The 14,607-nt window shown below is 46.1% G+C and overlaps 1 protein-coding gene across 18 annotated transcripts in view; it reads right to left on the bottom strand.

Annotated features, from left to right (window-relative positions):
* TPM3 (tropomyosin 3) overlaps positions 1 to 14,607 on the bottom strand; it is a 28,110-nt gene that overhangs the window by 11,770 nt on the left and 1,733 nt on the right. For 5 of the 18 annotated variants that reach the window (XM_027975548.2, XM_027975546.2, XM_042254489.2 and 2 more), the window contains exons 1-4: positions 8,626 to 8,825; positions 2,705 to 2,838; positions 1,272 to 1,389; positions 1,113 to 1,183 (exon numbers count right to left, since the gene is read on the bottom strand). In XM_027975548.2, coding sequence (XP_027831349.1) covers positions 1,113 to 1,183; positions 1,272 to 1,389; positions 2,705 to 2,838; positions 8,626 to 8,757 — 455 coding nt within the window. In that variant the 5' untranslated portion in view covers positions 8,758 to 8,825. Of the gene's footprint in view, positions 1 to 358; positions 435 to 1,112; positions 1,184 to 1,271; positions 1,390 to 2,704; positions 2,839 to 8,625; positions 8,826 to 14,607 lie in introns of those variants that run through there. The other 13 variants (XM_027975557.2, XM_027975552.2, XM_042254491.2 and 10 more) reach the window with 4 other exon arrangements.

Here is a 14,607-nt window from a genome sequence, read left to right on the forward strand (position 1 = left end):
CCCTCCTGGGCTGGGACTCAGAGTGTTCGGACACTAGTAAAGAAAACACCTGAGAAATCACTACCAGGAACAAATCAGAACAGCTACCTGGGGTGGAAGTGGGAACGGATGCCCAACCCAGAGTCCCCCAAATCACCCAAGGGAAGGCGAGACCCTGTGGAGAGGCAGTGAAGTAATTAGGAAAGGAGAGATGAAAGATGCCAAGTAAGTGGAGAGGAATGGAGCATTCCATGAAGAGATGAGAAAGCACTCAACAAACCAACCAGTGGAGAGGAGGCGGCTGCAAAACAGAACAAAAACAAAACCGAACAAAATCACACCATACACAGAACCGCTCTGTGGGTTTAATGGTTAGTACCTTTTCTTCAGCAGCACTCAGACACTTCAGGTTCTGGTCCATCAGTCTGATTTGCTCATCCATCTCTCGGCAACGGCTGTTAGTGATAGTCACAGGGATCGCACAAGCCAGGTGGTGGGGAGGGAGAAAGGTCAAAAAGGAACACAGCAAGGAAACAAGCAGCAAAATGGGGGAGAAAAGATCAAAAAAAAAATGGAAAGAAAAACATCACCATGGTCATGATATGTCATGTCTAGGAGAGGGAAATGCAAGGGAAGCACAAATAAATCTGTATCAGCATGGACTTTGTTAAACAAGGCCCAGAAGGTGCCATCAGGGGAACGGGTCATGTCTGCCTTTGCCCGAAAGTTCCCCAGCAGCTTAGAGAAGCAGTAAAAACAGACAGATCTTAAGTCAGCACAGCCACTTCAATGCCTCAAGGAGAAGCAGAACCCAGTTGGAAGGACCCAGTAGGTCTGCAGGCCAACAGTTCACCATTTTTTTTTTTTTTCCCAGATTTCATCTTCCCCTCAATTTATAAACCTTCCCAACAAGATATCAGGAAGGCTCATTTGTCACATGGTGTGAGTTAAGACAGTTAAGAAAAGCCCAAAGCCATTCTTGGGGCTAAAAGAAAAAAAGCATTCTAGATGACTCCCACTCTCTAGGTCCTGTTTAACAAGGCTGAAGAAATGCTAGTTTATTCACATTAGTGCCCAAGCCAAAAGGGAAGGAGCAGAATGGTGCAGCAAGATTTGGGGGGCAAGATACTCACGACTCTGCCAGCTCGGCTCGCTCCTCTGTGCGCTCCAAGTCTCCCTCAATAATCACCAACTTGCGAGCCACCTACGGGAAACGACATGGGTTCAGTTCAGTGGAGCAAAGAGAAGGGGCCTATAACACTGGAGAGAGGGACAAGCGAAGAATGCCATACCTCTTCATACTTCCTGTCTGCCTCTTCTGCAATGTGCTTAGCTTCTTTGAGTTGGATTTCCTGGAGTTCCATTTTTTCTTCATCTTTTAAGGCTCGGTTTTCAATAACCTTCATACCTCTGCCAGAAACAACATGGACAGATGCAGCGCTGACAGCCTGCAGAGCCTGTCAGCAGCTCAACTCTAAGGGACCCAGGACTGCACCATGTAAAGCCCATGCCTCTCTGCTTGTGTCGCTCAAAAACAATTTTCATAGCACCTTCTCACCTTAGTTGAATTGTTCTGCTTGAAATCTTTTCTTATAAATACATGTTTATTTAAAAATTAAACATTTAAATGAACAGTCTAAAGCAAAAAGTCTCTCTAATTCTAGTCCTGCTCATCAAAAGTAATCGAATACCTGATAAACCTTCCAGAAATGTTTTATATACCAAAAATCTCACCACCTTTCCCCACGCGACAAAGGAACCATACTACACTGCTCTGCAATTTGTTTTCCTTTCTATAATTTGGCCACTATTCTATAATAGTATACACACAGCTGTCTTATTTATTTTCATGGCTGCACTGTGTTAATGTACTCCCAACAAGGAATTTTTTTAATTCTGAAAAGTCTTAGTTTGTGTAAGTCATCACACTTTTGTTCTCATTTTAAGTCACATGTGGCAAGAAGCCAATTGGCTATTTTCAACAAAGATGATCTGGTTCAAGGACTGTGGTTCTAACCCTGGGTACACATCAGAATTATCGATGGAGGGGGGAGTTCTCTGGTTGCCTAGTGGTTAGAGCTCTGGGCTTTCATTGCTGGGTCCTGGGTTTAATTCTTGGTTGGGGAACTGAGATTCTGCAAGCGAGGCCATGCAGTACTCCCCCAAAATTTACTGGAGAGCTTTAAAAATAGCCAGGCCCCTTTCACAATGGGTTCTAACTGATTTGAGATGGGACCCAGGCATTCTGATGTATTTTTTAAACTCCTCAAAGATCCCTACCATGCACTCTCATGATTCTAAGAGTGCAGCCAGCGACGAGAGAGCTTACTAAATCAGTGATTACTGGGCTCCACCTCTGATCCACTGATGAGTGGCAAAGGCTGCTGATGGGACTTTCTCCCAAATTCCTGGTGTAGCTGGTCTGGAACCTCACTTTGAGAACCACTTTGAGTGGGTGCTAAATGGAGGCCACTACAGCGATACTATTACTAGGTGAATTTATAGAGAAACACCAGTTACACAAGCGTCATGGATCCAGGTAACCCTTCCTCTGTCGGTTTTCATCTGTAGAGAATATGAGGGACAGAAGGAAAGAAGATCCTGTGTAAAGACAGGTCACTGTTTTTTTTTTTTTTTTAAAAAAAAGGTTTTTAAGGAATCTGTTTGATTAGAGCCATTATGAACAACTTTTGAAATCCACACTTCATCAGGCCCCACTACATACCTCTCGCTCTCATCAGCAGCTTTCTCAGCTTCCTCCAGCTTTTGCAGGGCAGTGGCCAGGCGCTCTTGAGCTCGGTCCAGCTCCTCTTCAACCAGCTGGATTCTACGGTTCAAGGAGGCCACCTCAGCCTCAGCCTGTGTTTAAGTGAAAGAATGGGAAAAAGAAGCAGAGGCATGGTGAAAAGAAACTGAACTATGACACTAAGACGGGTTGAATACCACCATGAGGAAGCCGGAGTCTTGCAGGGTAGAACTTGTCTTAACTCAGATGCATGTTAGGCTGAGCAGACATGCTTATATACTCTGTGTTATGACAGGTATTTTCCTCCCTTTCCCATCAATGAATTCCCATATGTTCCACAGGAAAAGTGTTTCAAAACTCAGTTCCTTGCCCAGCCCAGTGTCAGTTAGTACCACCCCCTTTTTGGACTCAGTTCAAATTCCTAAACGCACTAGTGTCAGAAAAGGTAAACCAGTGAAGGGGTCTGCCTGAGTTCTGGTTTAGAGACATGTCTTATTCTGTAGCAGCTTTCCCATAAGTGTCACATAAAGTGGAAAAATTTAAAAAGGTTTCTCAAAGAGGGAATCTTGGATTATCTGTTAATCTGCTGCTCAACTCAAGTTGTTGACCCTCTGATAACCTTACTCTAACACACCCAACAAGAGGATGACTAGCCAAGAGAATGTTTTCCAGAAGGACCTTCCAGACCAGAAAACAAAAGGATGGAATATTGGGATACCAACTTTCCACCCTTTCAACTGGCCCCCACCTCCAGCCTTTTGAAAGTTGACTACAAGGAGTTTCTTTGGGCTAAAATGATCTGCTTTGATGGCATTACCAAAAAAACCGGGGGCAGAAGAGAATGTTCCCTCCAGGCCTTCCACCACCCATCCAAATTTCTGAATTGTGACCCTATCTATTCCTCAAGTCACTCCCTTAGCCTCACCCTCCACTACAGTGTAGGACAATCTTCTCCCTGGCTCCCACCCCACAATAAAAAGCACAGGTTGGAGTCCAAGTAATCCCATGCCTCTTCCTGGGCCATGAATAAGAAGCAAGGAAAGAAGGAGGCAGCCGCATAAGCAAGAATTCTACTGGTAGAGAAGCCTCGCTCTTATGATTGCCCTTTCCCTCCCCACACCTTTGCTGGTGGCAAGTACACTGACTGTCACAACTGCACAAGAATTTAATCTGCCCTGCACACTACCCAGTTCAGATGCTTATCCAAATGCTTGGTAAACACGATCTCTCCTCTACAGCCCAGATTGCGCCTGAATTCTATTACCCTGATTTCCTCCTGGCAGTCAGGGGTGGGGGTAGCTATAGAAATAATCTGGGCCACCAGCCCCTATGGGAAGGGATATAGCCCAAAAGACTCCTGTTAAGAACTGGGTTACGTAGCACACAAAAATTTCCAAATACAAACATGGGCGATTCAAGGAACTGCAGGGGCTGGGGCTATATAACCACTGCCCTGCAGGAAAAGAAAATCAAGATGTCTACATAAGCTGAAATTACTAAGAAACCGTTTGCATCTCTATTCAAAATAGCACAGAGACGAGTATTCTCTGGTCCTGTCTCAGGAAACCTAGGAAAACACAGATTTCACCTCACAAGTTCAAAGAGGCTAACAGGTCAAAGTTATTATGAATCTGGCGATCAGGCAACAACTGTGAAAGAAGAACTGAGAACTGACAATTCAATCATTTATTTGCCCCACCCCACTACCTTCAGTTGCCTAGAACTTAAAAAAAAAAAGAAGACGGAACCCAGATTTGAAGGAAGCTCATGAAATCTAAGTCCCCACCCAGCTCACCAGCAGTTACCCAAATGAAGTAAAGATAACAGGCTTTGGGGGCGGGGGTGTATAGTTTCCATGACAACAAGCTGGCTCGGGCAGTTTCTCCCACAAATCAGCATTTACAATAGAATTCTTCGCAAGGCTGAAAAGGGAGGAGGAGAAAACACATCTTGGTGCCCTAATCAGAGCCTGCGCACACTGAACAAGCCTGTACCAAAAACAGAACGCAGGACGGGAGTCCCACAGCAAAAGCTTTGGAGACCCCCGTGGGGAGCAGAGGGAGAGCAAGGTAGTCACTGTTCTATTTTTTTCTCTTCCTACAGAGGATCAGTTCTCTTTACAGTGAAACAAAAGCTTGCAGAATCAAGATCTGTTTAATACTTAAAGGAATAAGGGAAGACACCTACCTGACTTTTCCTTCCAGCCAGAATCTATGCACAATGCCTGTCCCTTTCAGGTCAATTAAGTGGTACCCAGAAACTGAGTGGGACTAACTTCTGCAGGTGACAATGGGAAACATGGCCCCGGGAAACATTAACTTCATGTTGTCTATCATCCTAGGTTTAGCATGTGGTTTTGATCTCAGCCCGCTCACCCCTACCTAGGTTGGAGGTACACTGTGAGGTCCTTCCTTCAGGTAATAATAGGATTCTCCACTACCCAGTAGGCAAAGATTCCAAGGCCAGAGAGGAGAACAAAGCAGCGACTGACTCACTTCAGAAGATGGCTGACAACAGCTTCAGCTAGTAAATGAGTTTAAGTGCTACCATCCTTCACACTAAAGAGACTGCCGAAGAGCACCATACCCATCAAGGCAGGGAAGACAGGAGATGTGTTCAGAGGCAGATCAGGGCCAAGGACAGAGGGGATTAGCCTAAATCTGGTATTCTGCCACTCCAGGGTTTCTCTTTTTAGACAAAAGCCAGAGATGAAATTCAAAGGAAAAGAGTAATGGAAAAGTTAGGCTTGAGCCCTGTGAGTAAAGGACTGCTCTGGTTTACAGTGTTCACAAATGTATCTACCCAGGGAGATACTGTGTCCTTGGGGACTTTAAATTTCATCAAGGGGGAGGCAAGTTGGAAGGAAGGGAGCAGTTATCTGTTCCAGAGTAAACAAAGGTGGAGACCAAGCGGAGGTACTCAGAGCAAAGGGCTATTTGCCTCTCCCCTATGAGTACGTGCTCTTAGTATGAAGTAAGAAAAAAAGAAAAAGCAAACCTAAACCAAGGAAAGGTGATAAAGTCAGTGGCTTATCCCACCAGAACCTACAAACAGAAGAGAGCTACACAATGGGCAGACAGTCTAACCACCACCCACCCCCTGCAGACTAGGAATTTGGGAATAAGGCCACAATCAAACTGCTATTCAAAGCCCACTCACTCCCTCAATAGTATTCCTAAATTTTTTAGACCAGGAAAAAAAAAAAAAAAAAGAGGGAGAAATACCATAAGTTAGGAGACAAGTATTAAAAACAGATAAGGTGAATTGTACACTTAAAAATGGTTAAAACAGTCAACATTTACCACTGTATCTTTACCACCACAACACACACACACAGATGAGGGAAAAGACTGCACTGAAATATTATGTTGCCATCTGTTTCAGTTTTGCAAAAAAGTACAAAGGAGATTCAAAATCGAAAGTGGATTTGACAAGGTGCTACATTATAATTATATATAGGCTTCCCTGGTGGCGCAGAGGTTAAAGCATCTGCCTCCAATGCGGGACACCTGGGTTCGATCCCTGGGTCGGGAAGATCCCCTGGAGATTAAGGAAATGGTAACCCACCCCAGTATTCTTGCCTGGAGAATCCCATGGACGGAGAAGCCTGATAGGCTACAGTCTATGGGGTTGCAAAGAGTCGGACACGACTGAGCGACTTCACCTTCACCTTACATTACAAAAGATACATCTTTAGGTCAAGAGCAGTAGAGATGGTTTCCAGAACCACTCAGTCGGCTCTGGACTCGTCCAGCTTCCCAACAAGGGTTGGATGGTAACACAAAGCAACCAGAAAAGTAATTACGTGACAATCCCACTAACGGCATGCAATAACATAAGGGAGGGCAAAGCTTCCAGCTCCAGGCGGGAAGAGTCTGCAAAATCCACATTCCAGAATGCCCTAAGAGGATAACAGGTAGTTCAGGCACTCCCCCTCTCCCTTCCCACAGGTGTTTCCTCAGGAGGAATTCAAAGTTCACTAGAGCAGAAAGTCAAAAGATTTGGCACTTTTCAAGCTGGGGGGTAGAAAATACTGGTTTCATAAATATTTAACTATCTCTCTACTTCCCCATCTGAGTGAAGGCTTCCTCACTAGAACTCACTCAGCTCAGTAAGCAAATCTGGCAGGCTCTGAGTGAGGGAGAAGCTTAAGAAAAACCTGGAGCTGCTCACTCTGCTCTCTCACCTATCAGCCTAGGTTGGGAAAAAAAAAAAGGAGTGAAATTTCCCTGCAAGGAAAATTACCAAATCCTGAGTGGAGTGAATGTCCAGGATATCCTAGGGGGGAAACCAAGTCCTGGGGACTACTGAGGGTGGGGGTAATTACATCATCTACCCTAGAATCATTCCTAGCATGCCCTTACTTTGAGCCCATGCTCTAGGTCAACACATGGCCAGTTCCTTACAGCCACCCTGTCTCCCCCATTAAGGGGATCTGGTCTCCAGAACAAAGGAGATGAGAAAGTGTCACTAGTCATAGAGAGTCACCCAGCCAGTTCATCTCACTAGAATGATAATTAGAAGTTACAAGCATAACGAACGGAGGAAAAATCCACTGAGAAATGAGTGACTGAGGAAACCAAGCTCCCAGCATTTCCATGCCCAGTTGTAAAAAGAAATGACTATTCTAACAATCTTTAAGTATTAACCTGGAGGGCAGCTGCTTCTCTCATTTCCCCAAAACATTAATTCTCAGCCACTCCCCAAAAGAGCAGCCAAAAGTGGGGAGGGGAGAACAAGGAATACCAATAAACCACAAGAGTTCTTTCATTAGCTCTTCAAATTTTAGCAACAGTTACTTTCCCCTCCCGCCTCAGGATCCTCCAAAATCAAAGCCTCTACTCAGCAAATCAGTTCTATCCACTAGACTGCACCTTAAATCGTGGAAAACCTATGGCTTACTAAAACTAGCCCACCATTTCTCAACAGAAAGCAGTTTCAAGAATCACCGTTCAATCTATGAGCATATTATGTCTTAACTTTTAGTTGAACAAATTTGGCACTCCATCAGATTCTCTACCACATACTCTCGCTTATCAGCTCTGTTTGGAAGAAGTGTTCTTAAACGGTTCAGCTTGCACTCTTCACACTTCAGCAATAAAGGCCTCAATCTGGCAGAAGATCCCGCCTTCCAGGTAGTCACGGAAGCGAGGCAGGTTTTGTCAGTTCCTACATTTGCACTCACAGAGGCAGTGAGGTACTACCTCCTCCCCTCCAGTTTCACGTCGACAGAGTGGGTTTAGCAGCTGCAAGTGTTCCCCCTAAGAGGAAAGGGCCCCAGACCGGAGGATGGGAGGCGGTGCTGTGGCCTCAACCTCCTCCAGGGAGGGCACCGCGCTTCCTCAGTCGACTGCTGCCTCATTTCCTGAGCAGGAGGAGGGAGCGGAAAAGCTGCCAGAAGGCCAGGCCGGGGGCTTTCCGGCTGTTCCCACCCTCTACCCCCCACCCTTCCACGGTAAATTCGGCTCTGCTCCCCTCCAGATCAGAGAGGCATCCACCTACTCTCACCCTTTGGGCCGGAAACCCCAAACGAGAGCAAAGTACCCCACCCCACCGGGGAAGTGGGGGAGGGAGAGGCCGCTGAGCCCCTCCCTTGACCGCGCCCGACTCAGAGGGATTGAATGAATGAGCCGGGAGAAAAGAGGAAGAAAGCCACGCCTCAGACCCCGGGAGGCTCAATTCCTTCAAAAGTCAAGTCCGCTTGCTCCAGCAGCCAGTGTCCCCCTCACCTACTTGAGGTCCAAGTGAAGCTAAGCCCCACCCATCCTCCGGACTTCAACTTCATCTCGGATTATGCTGGCCCCTAAGGACCGTGCTCCACCGCAAAAATCCGGCCCCACTTCGGGGTCCCATCTGCTCCAGCGCCTGCCTCTCCCTCACGCGCCTCGCCCTCTCCGTACCTGTTCTCGGGCCCTTCTTTCTCCCTCCACTTCCCGCTGGAGGCGCTCGGCCCTCTCCTCTGCATCATCGGCCTGCTGCTGCAGAACCTGGATCTTGCGCTTCACCGCCTCTATGGTGGTGATCCCGGCCATGGTCCCCACCCAGCTTCGGCTTGCCTTCGGGCTCCTGCCTCCTCCGCTCGGCGTTGCAGCCGCTTCTCACCCCTACTTCCGCCTGCTCCGCCCTGAAATACCGGAACTCACCCACCCGCCCGGATGTGACGCTACGACCGCCGCGCCCTCCCACCGCCAGGCGGGCGGGAATGCAGTCAGTTAGAGGGAGGCCAGCGGCCGAAAGCGAGGGGCGGGCCCGCCCAGTACCCCTGGGCGACCGCTTCCAGACTCTCCGGCCAGCAAAGGAGGGCGGGGTTGGGAAGAGGGAGGGCTACCATGGTAACCAGAAGGCGCGTAGTGGTTAAGCCTCTCCAGCCCTGGGCAGGCTGCCCACAGTGGTTGACCCCTCACTCCTGGCACCCTGTGTCCTCTCCAGAACATAAACCCCCCACAAGCCTCTACTTCACCCACCCCACAAATGCTCCAAACCCAAGTGATTAAAAAAAGCCTAGACTTTCTGGGCCTCATCTTCAAGAGTGCTGCTCTCCAGCCTCCTTTCAAAGTCAGGTCAGGTAGGTGCTCTCCCGTCTCCTGAAAGTCAGTGAAGGGAATTAATGGGGGGTGAAAAGATGGGCAGTGGGTGAAGAGATGGGCAGTTTGGCAAAATTCTCGTTCTGTTTGACACCGGTTATGAACGTGTTCTATTCAGAATACCGGTCTTTTCCCCTGTTACTTTTGAGAATCAGTATACACCAGTGATTTACCAGCCTCTCCAAACCTTGAATGATTCAGGACTTTGTAATTAATCATTGCTTACAATTCCTTTTGTAGGTGAGGAATGTGTCTTAAGCCTCCATTTTATCAGAAGGAGTCCTCTATTACAGACTAGTGTCACCAGATCCTTTGTGCAACAGCACTGATAGGAGCATCTGAAAAACATACACAGTATTGTGAATCTCAGCCTTCCCTCTGTGTTAGAACTTTCACCAATTTCACACTACTTCTGCTTCCAGGTACCCCAGGAGCTATTTATCAGTTAGAAACCACCCCTACAGGCATTGCCATGCAGGATTTTTAGAAGCACAGTAATAAAGAGCCTGGAGGATTTTACTCTTCCCTCTTATTTCTTTGTATTCCTCCCACCTTCTCAGTAAGTAATAGTAATAAGCCTCTCCTGTGGTGCAGATCTCTTTTTCTCTAGAGAATTAGGATGTTGACCAGGATTTAAAATTAAGAATCCTGACCCCCAAGAAGATTAATAAGTAAGACATTGGTGCTGCGCCCAATGCCTTGTTCTGAAGACACTCCCACCAGAGGCTGTCTTCAACTATCTGCATTTAGAAATTCTGAGCGTTTAGACTAATCAGAGGAAACAGAAACAACTCAGACAATAAATAATGTGCTTGATAGAGTAACCTATACACTGATTTACCACCACCATTCCCCCGCTACCCCCAGGAAATGGAAAGAAAAAAGCAGGGTTTGAAGTTTCAGTAAACTCTGCCCTGATGGCCTAAGAACTTTCCCAGCTCTCTTTGGAGAAATCTAATGAGAGGGATTTTTGAGAAACCTATATGCAGGTCAGGAAGCAACAGTTAGAACTGGACATGGAACAACAGACTGGTTACGAATAGGAAAAGGTGTACGTCAAGGCTGTATATTGTCACCCTGCTTATTTAACTTATATGCAGAGTACATCATGAGAAATGCTGGGCTGGAAGAAGCACAAGCTGGAATCAAGATTGCCGGGAGAAATATCAATAACCTCAGATATGCAGATGATACCACCCTTATGGCAGAAAGTGAAGAGGAACTCAAAAGCCTCTTGATGAAAGTGAAAGAGGAGAGTGAAAAAGTTGGCTTAAAGCTCAACATTCAGAAAACGAAGATCATGGCATCTGGTCCCATCACTTCATGACAAATAGATGGGGAAACAGTGTCAGACTTTATTTTTTGGGCTCCAAAATCACTGCAGATGGTGACTGCAGCCATGAAATTAAAAGATGCTTACTCCTTGGAAGAAAAGTTATGACCAACCTAGATAGCATGTTGAAAAGCAGAGACATTACTTGCCAACCAAGGTCCATCTAGTCAAGGCTATGATTTTTCCAGTGGTCATGTATGGATGTGAGAGTTGGACTGTGAAGAAAGCTGAGCGCCAAAGAATTGATGATTTCGAACTGTGGTGTTGGAGAAGACTCTTGAGAGTCCCTTGGACTGCAAGGAGATCCAACCAGTCCATTCTGAAGGAGATCAGCCCTGGGATTTCTTTGGAAGAAATGATGCTGAAGCTGAAACTCCAATACTTTGGCCACCTCATGTGAAGAGTTGTCTCATTGGAAAAGACTCTGATGCTGGGAGGGATTGGGGGCAGGAGGAGAAGGGGACGACAGAGGATGAGATGGCTGGATGGTATCACTGACTCGATGGATGTGAGTCTGAGTGAACTCCGGGAATTGGTGATGGACAGGGAAGCCTGGCGTGCTGCGATTCATGGGGTCACAAAGAGTCGGACACGACTGAGCGACTGAACTGAACTGAACTGAATGAGAGGGATTATGTAAATAAAAATGAGACTTTGTCATCTCAGTGCTGATCAGCAGGGGACACTATTGCACTGCTCCCTTGCCCTACTGAAGAACTAGAGGACTTCATTTTAGACAAACCAAATGAGTGTTGAGAGCACCACTGCATTCCTGAGGCTGGTAGATTTGAACAGATAATCTTCTCTCAATCCAGGGAAACAGGTGGACTGACTCCTAATGACCTTTAAAAGCATGATGGATGGGCAGCACGGGGCCTAGTGCTATTGTTTTCCTGGTAACCAACAGTACAGTATATCAACAGGTGTATATGTCTGTCCTCTCCCTCTTCTCCCATCCCTTTCACCTCTTAGCCTTGAAAATATAACTTGTGTGTCCTAACTATTGCATTCTCCTTTTGTTTTACCTTCAACAGCTTCTGATTTCATCTCAGATCAAAAGAACCTTCCACATAGTTGCACCACAGTGTCAATGTTCTTACCATCAGTGACTTGTACACTTAAACATGGTTAAAATGGCAAATTTTACAGTGTGTATATATTTTTAACAATTAAAAAACAAAAAGGACCTTGGATGAATTTATGGAGGAAATAAATGAAGTTCAGACTGACCTTGCCACACCCTCACCCTTTCTTTGTTCAAGGAGTCCTAGCAAATCCTATGCTTTCCAAATTGGCTTCTCAGGTAACCAGCACTCCCAGGTTCTCTTCCCCTTATATTTACATCAAAGTAATGGTGGTCGCAGCCATGAAATTAAAAGAGGCTTACTTCTTGGAAGGAAAGTTATGACCAACCTAGATAGCATATTAAAAAGCAGAGACATTACTTTGCCAACCAAGGTCCATCTAGTCAAGGCTATGGTTTTTCCAGTGGTCATGTATGGATGTGAGAGTTGGACTGTGGAGAAAACTGAGCACCAAAGAACTGATGCTTTTGAACGGTGGTGTTGGAGAAGACTCTTGGGAGTCCCTTGGACTGCGAGGAGATCCAACCAGTCCATCCTAAAGGAGACCAGTCCTGGATGTTCATTGGAAGGACTGATGCTGAGGCTGAAACTCCAATAGTTTGGCCACTTCATGAAAAGAGTTGACTCGTTGGAAAAGACCCTGATGCTGGGAGGGATTGGGGGCAGGAGGAGAAGGGGATGACAGAGGATGAGATGGCTGGATGGCATCACCTTTTCGATGCACATGAGTTTGGGTGAACTCTGGGAGTTGGTGATGGACAGGGAGGCCTGGTGTGCTGCGATTCATGGGGTCGCAGAGTCGGACACGACTGAGCGACTGAACTGAACCGAATGTGCTTTCTTTACTTGTTTATTCATCTCAAGGGCAGAAGCTGAGCTGTGAACTCCCTTCCTATTAGAAAGAGCGCCCTCCCTTCAAAGATACATGTATTCTGTGCTGCTGACTCTGACTCTTGCTCTCTACTTGAAACCTGTTGCCTCCTCTTTATTTAGTGCTTTCCCCAATTCCCATAGACACCTTCCTTTCCTTCTTTGACCCTTTGAGGCAGCAGCCAACAAACTTCTGTAAAGGGCCAGATAGTAAATATTTCTGATTTTGTGGGCCATAGTGTGTGGCTGCTACTCTCTTGTAGGGGGAAAGTCAGTAGCTTGCTGCTGCTACTAAGCGGCTTCAGTCTTGTCCGATTCTGTGCGACCCCATAGACGGCAGCCCACCAGGCTCCCCCGTCCCTGGGATTCTCCAGGCAAGAACACTGGAGTGGGTTGCCATTTCCTTCTCCAGTGCATGAAAGTCAAAAGTGAAGGTGAAGTCGCTCAGTTGTGTCCAACTCTTCGAGACCCCATGGACTGCAGCCTACCAGGCTCCTCTGTCCATGGGATTTTCCAGGCAAGAGTACTGGAGTGGGGTGCAGTAGGGCAATATGTAAATGAATGGGCATGGAAATGTTCCAACAAAACTTTGTAGGAAACCAGGCCGAAGCATCGTTTACCCCACAGGTGATAGTTTGCTGACCCCAGCTTTGAGAAAAGAAACCTTTCTTCCAGTTGCCATCTTCAGTTCAGTTTAGTTGCTCAGTCGTGTCTGACTCTTTGTGACCCCATGGACTGCAGCACAACAGGCTTCCCAGTCCATCACCAACTCCCGGAGCTTACTCAGACTCATGTCCATTGAGTTGGTGATGCCATCCAACCATCTCATCCTCTGTTGTCCCCTTCTCCTCCTGCCTTCAATCTTACCCAGCATCAGGGTATTTTCAAATGAGTCAGTTCTTCGCATCAGGTGACCAAAGTATTGGAGCTTCAACTTCAGCATCAGTCCTTCAATATTCAGGACTGATTTCCTTTAGGATAGACTGGTTGGATCACCTTTCAGTCCAAGGGACTTTGAAGAGTCTTCTCCAACACCACAGTTCAAAAGATGGGTTTCCATCTTAACCCCAAGTTTGTTTGCCTCTTGCCTACAAGCTTCTCCTCCTATTTCTTGTTCTCTGACATATCTCTGAGGGGACTTAATGACTTTTGGGGAAAGCTAACAAGAGGGAGAGAAGTTGAGTGAAGTTTTTTTACCCATACTTTACATATTTAAATGGTTTTGGTAGCTTCCTATATGTCTATGAGAAGTTTCTTTCAAATGAATATACCGAGTAGACCCTGTCTAGGTGGGGACTGACGTGTGCTTACGTGTGTATGTGTAAGGACAAATAGAATTCATCTCCAACAAATTCCTTTATCTTTCCAATGGTATCAGTATATTGTCTAGAGCCTCTATGTCATTCTTTCTCTCCCCAAATCTTGGGTTAATCTTGTTTGTTGTTTTCATTGTTCCTGGAAATACCTCCTCAAACCCATATGCTAGCTATACCAGCCTAAGGACTTTCCCGGAGAGTTGTTACAATTTTGTTACATCTCACAAAATTGTTATCAACCTGACATTGTGTCCATTTGTGAAAACCTACTCCTATGCCTATTTATTTGAACCAGAGAGATATAGTCATCTATCCTTATAACCTAAGTTAGGCAAGTCCAGCAGGCCATCAAGCTCTAGCCCAAAGTCCGGGAGTAACCTGTGATGTTCACAGTTTTCCAAGAAGGGAGAATGAGTAGTTTGCAGTGGCGTAAACTTTTGGAAACTATGAACATGTATCATGTATATAATACGCTCTCTGTCTGTGACCTCTGGTGTGATATATTCAACAACCCTCACCACTTCCCCAGGTCACTGAAAGTGGCAGAAAGCCAGCAGGGAGATCAGAAACCTAAGAGTAAAGAAGTGAATGAGAGGATCTGAAAACATTTCTGAACCTCCTACTCTGTTTCTAGCTGTTTTCCGAAACCAAATGTGATTTAAAAAATACTTTCTTACTAACTCAATGCTGAAAA

The sequence above is a fragment of the Ovis aries genome, chromosome 1 (genome assembly GCF_016772045.2).
Source record: "Ovis aries strain OAR_USU_Benz2616 breed Rambouillet chromosome 1, ARS-UI_Ramb_v3.0, whole genome shotgun sequence".
In the NCBI taxonomy this organism is placed as follows: Eukaryota; Metazoa; Chordata; class Mammalia; order Artiodactyla; family Bovidae; genus Ovis; species Ovis aries.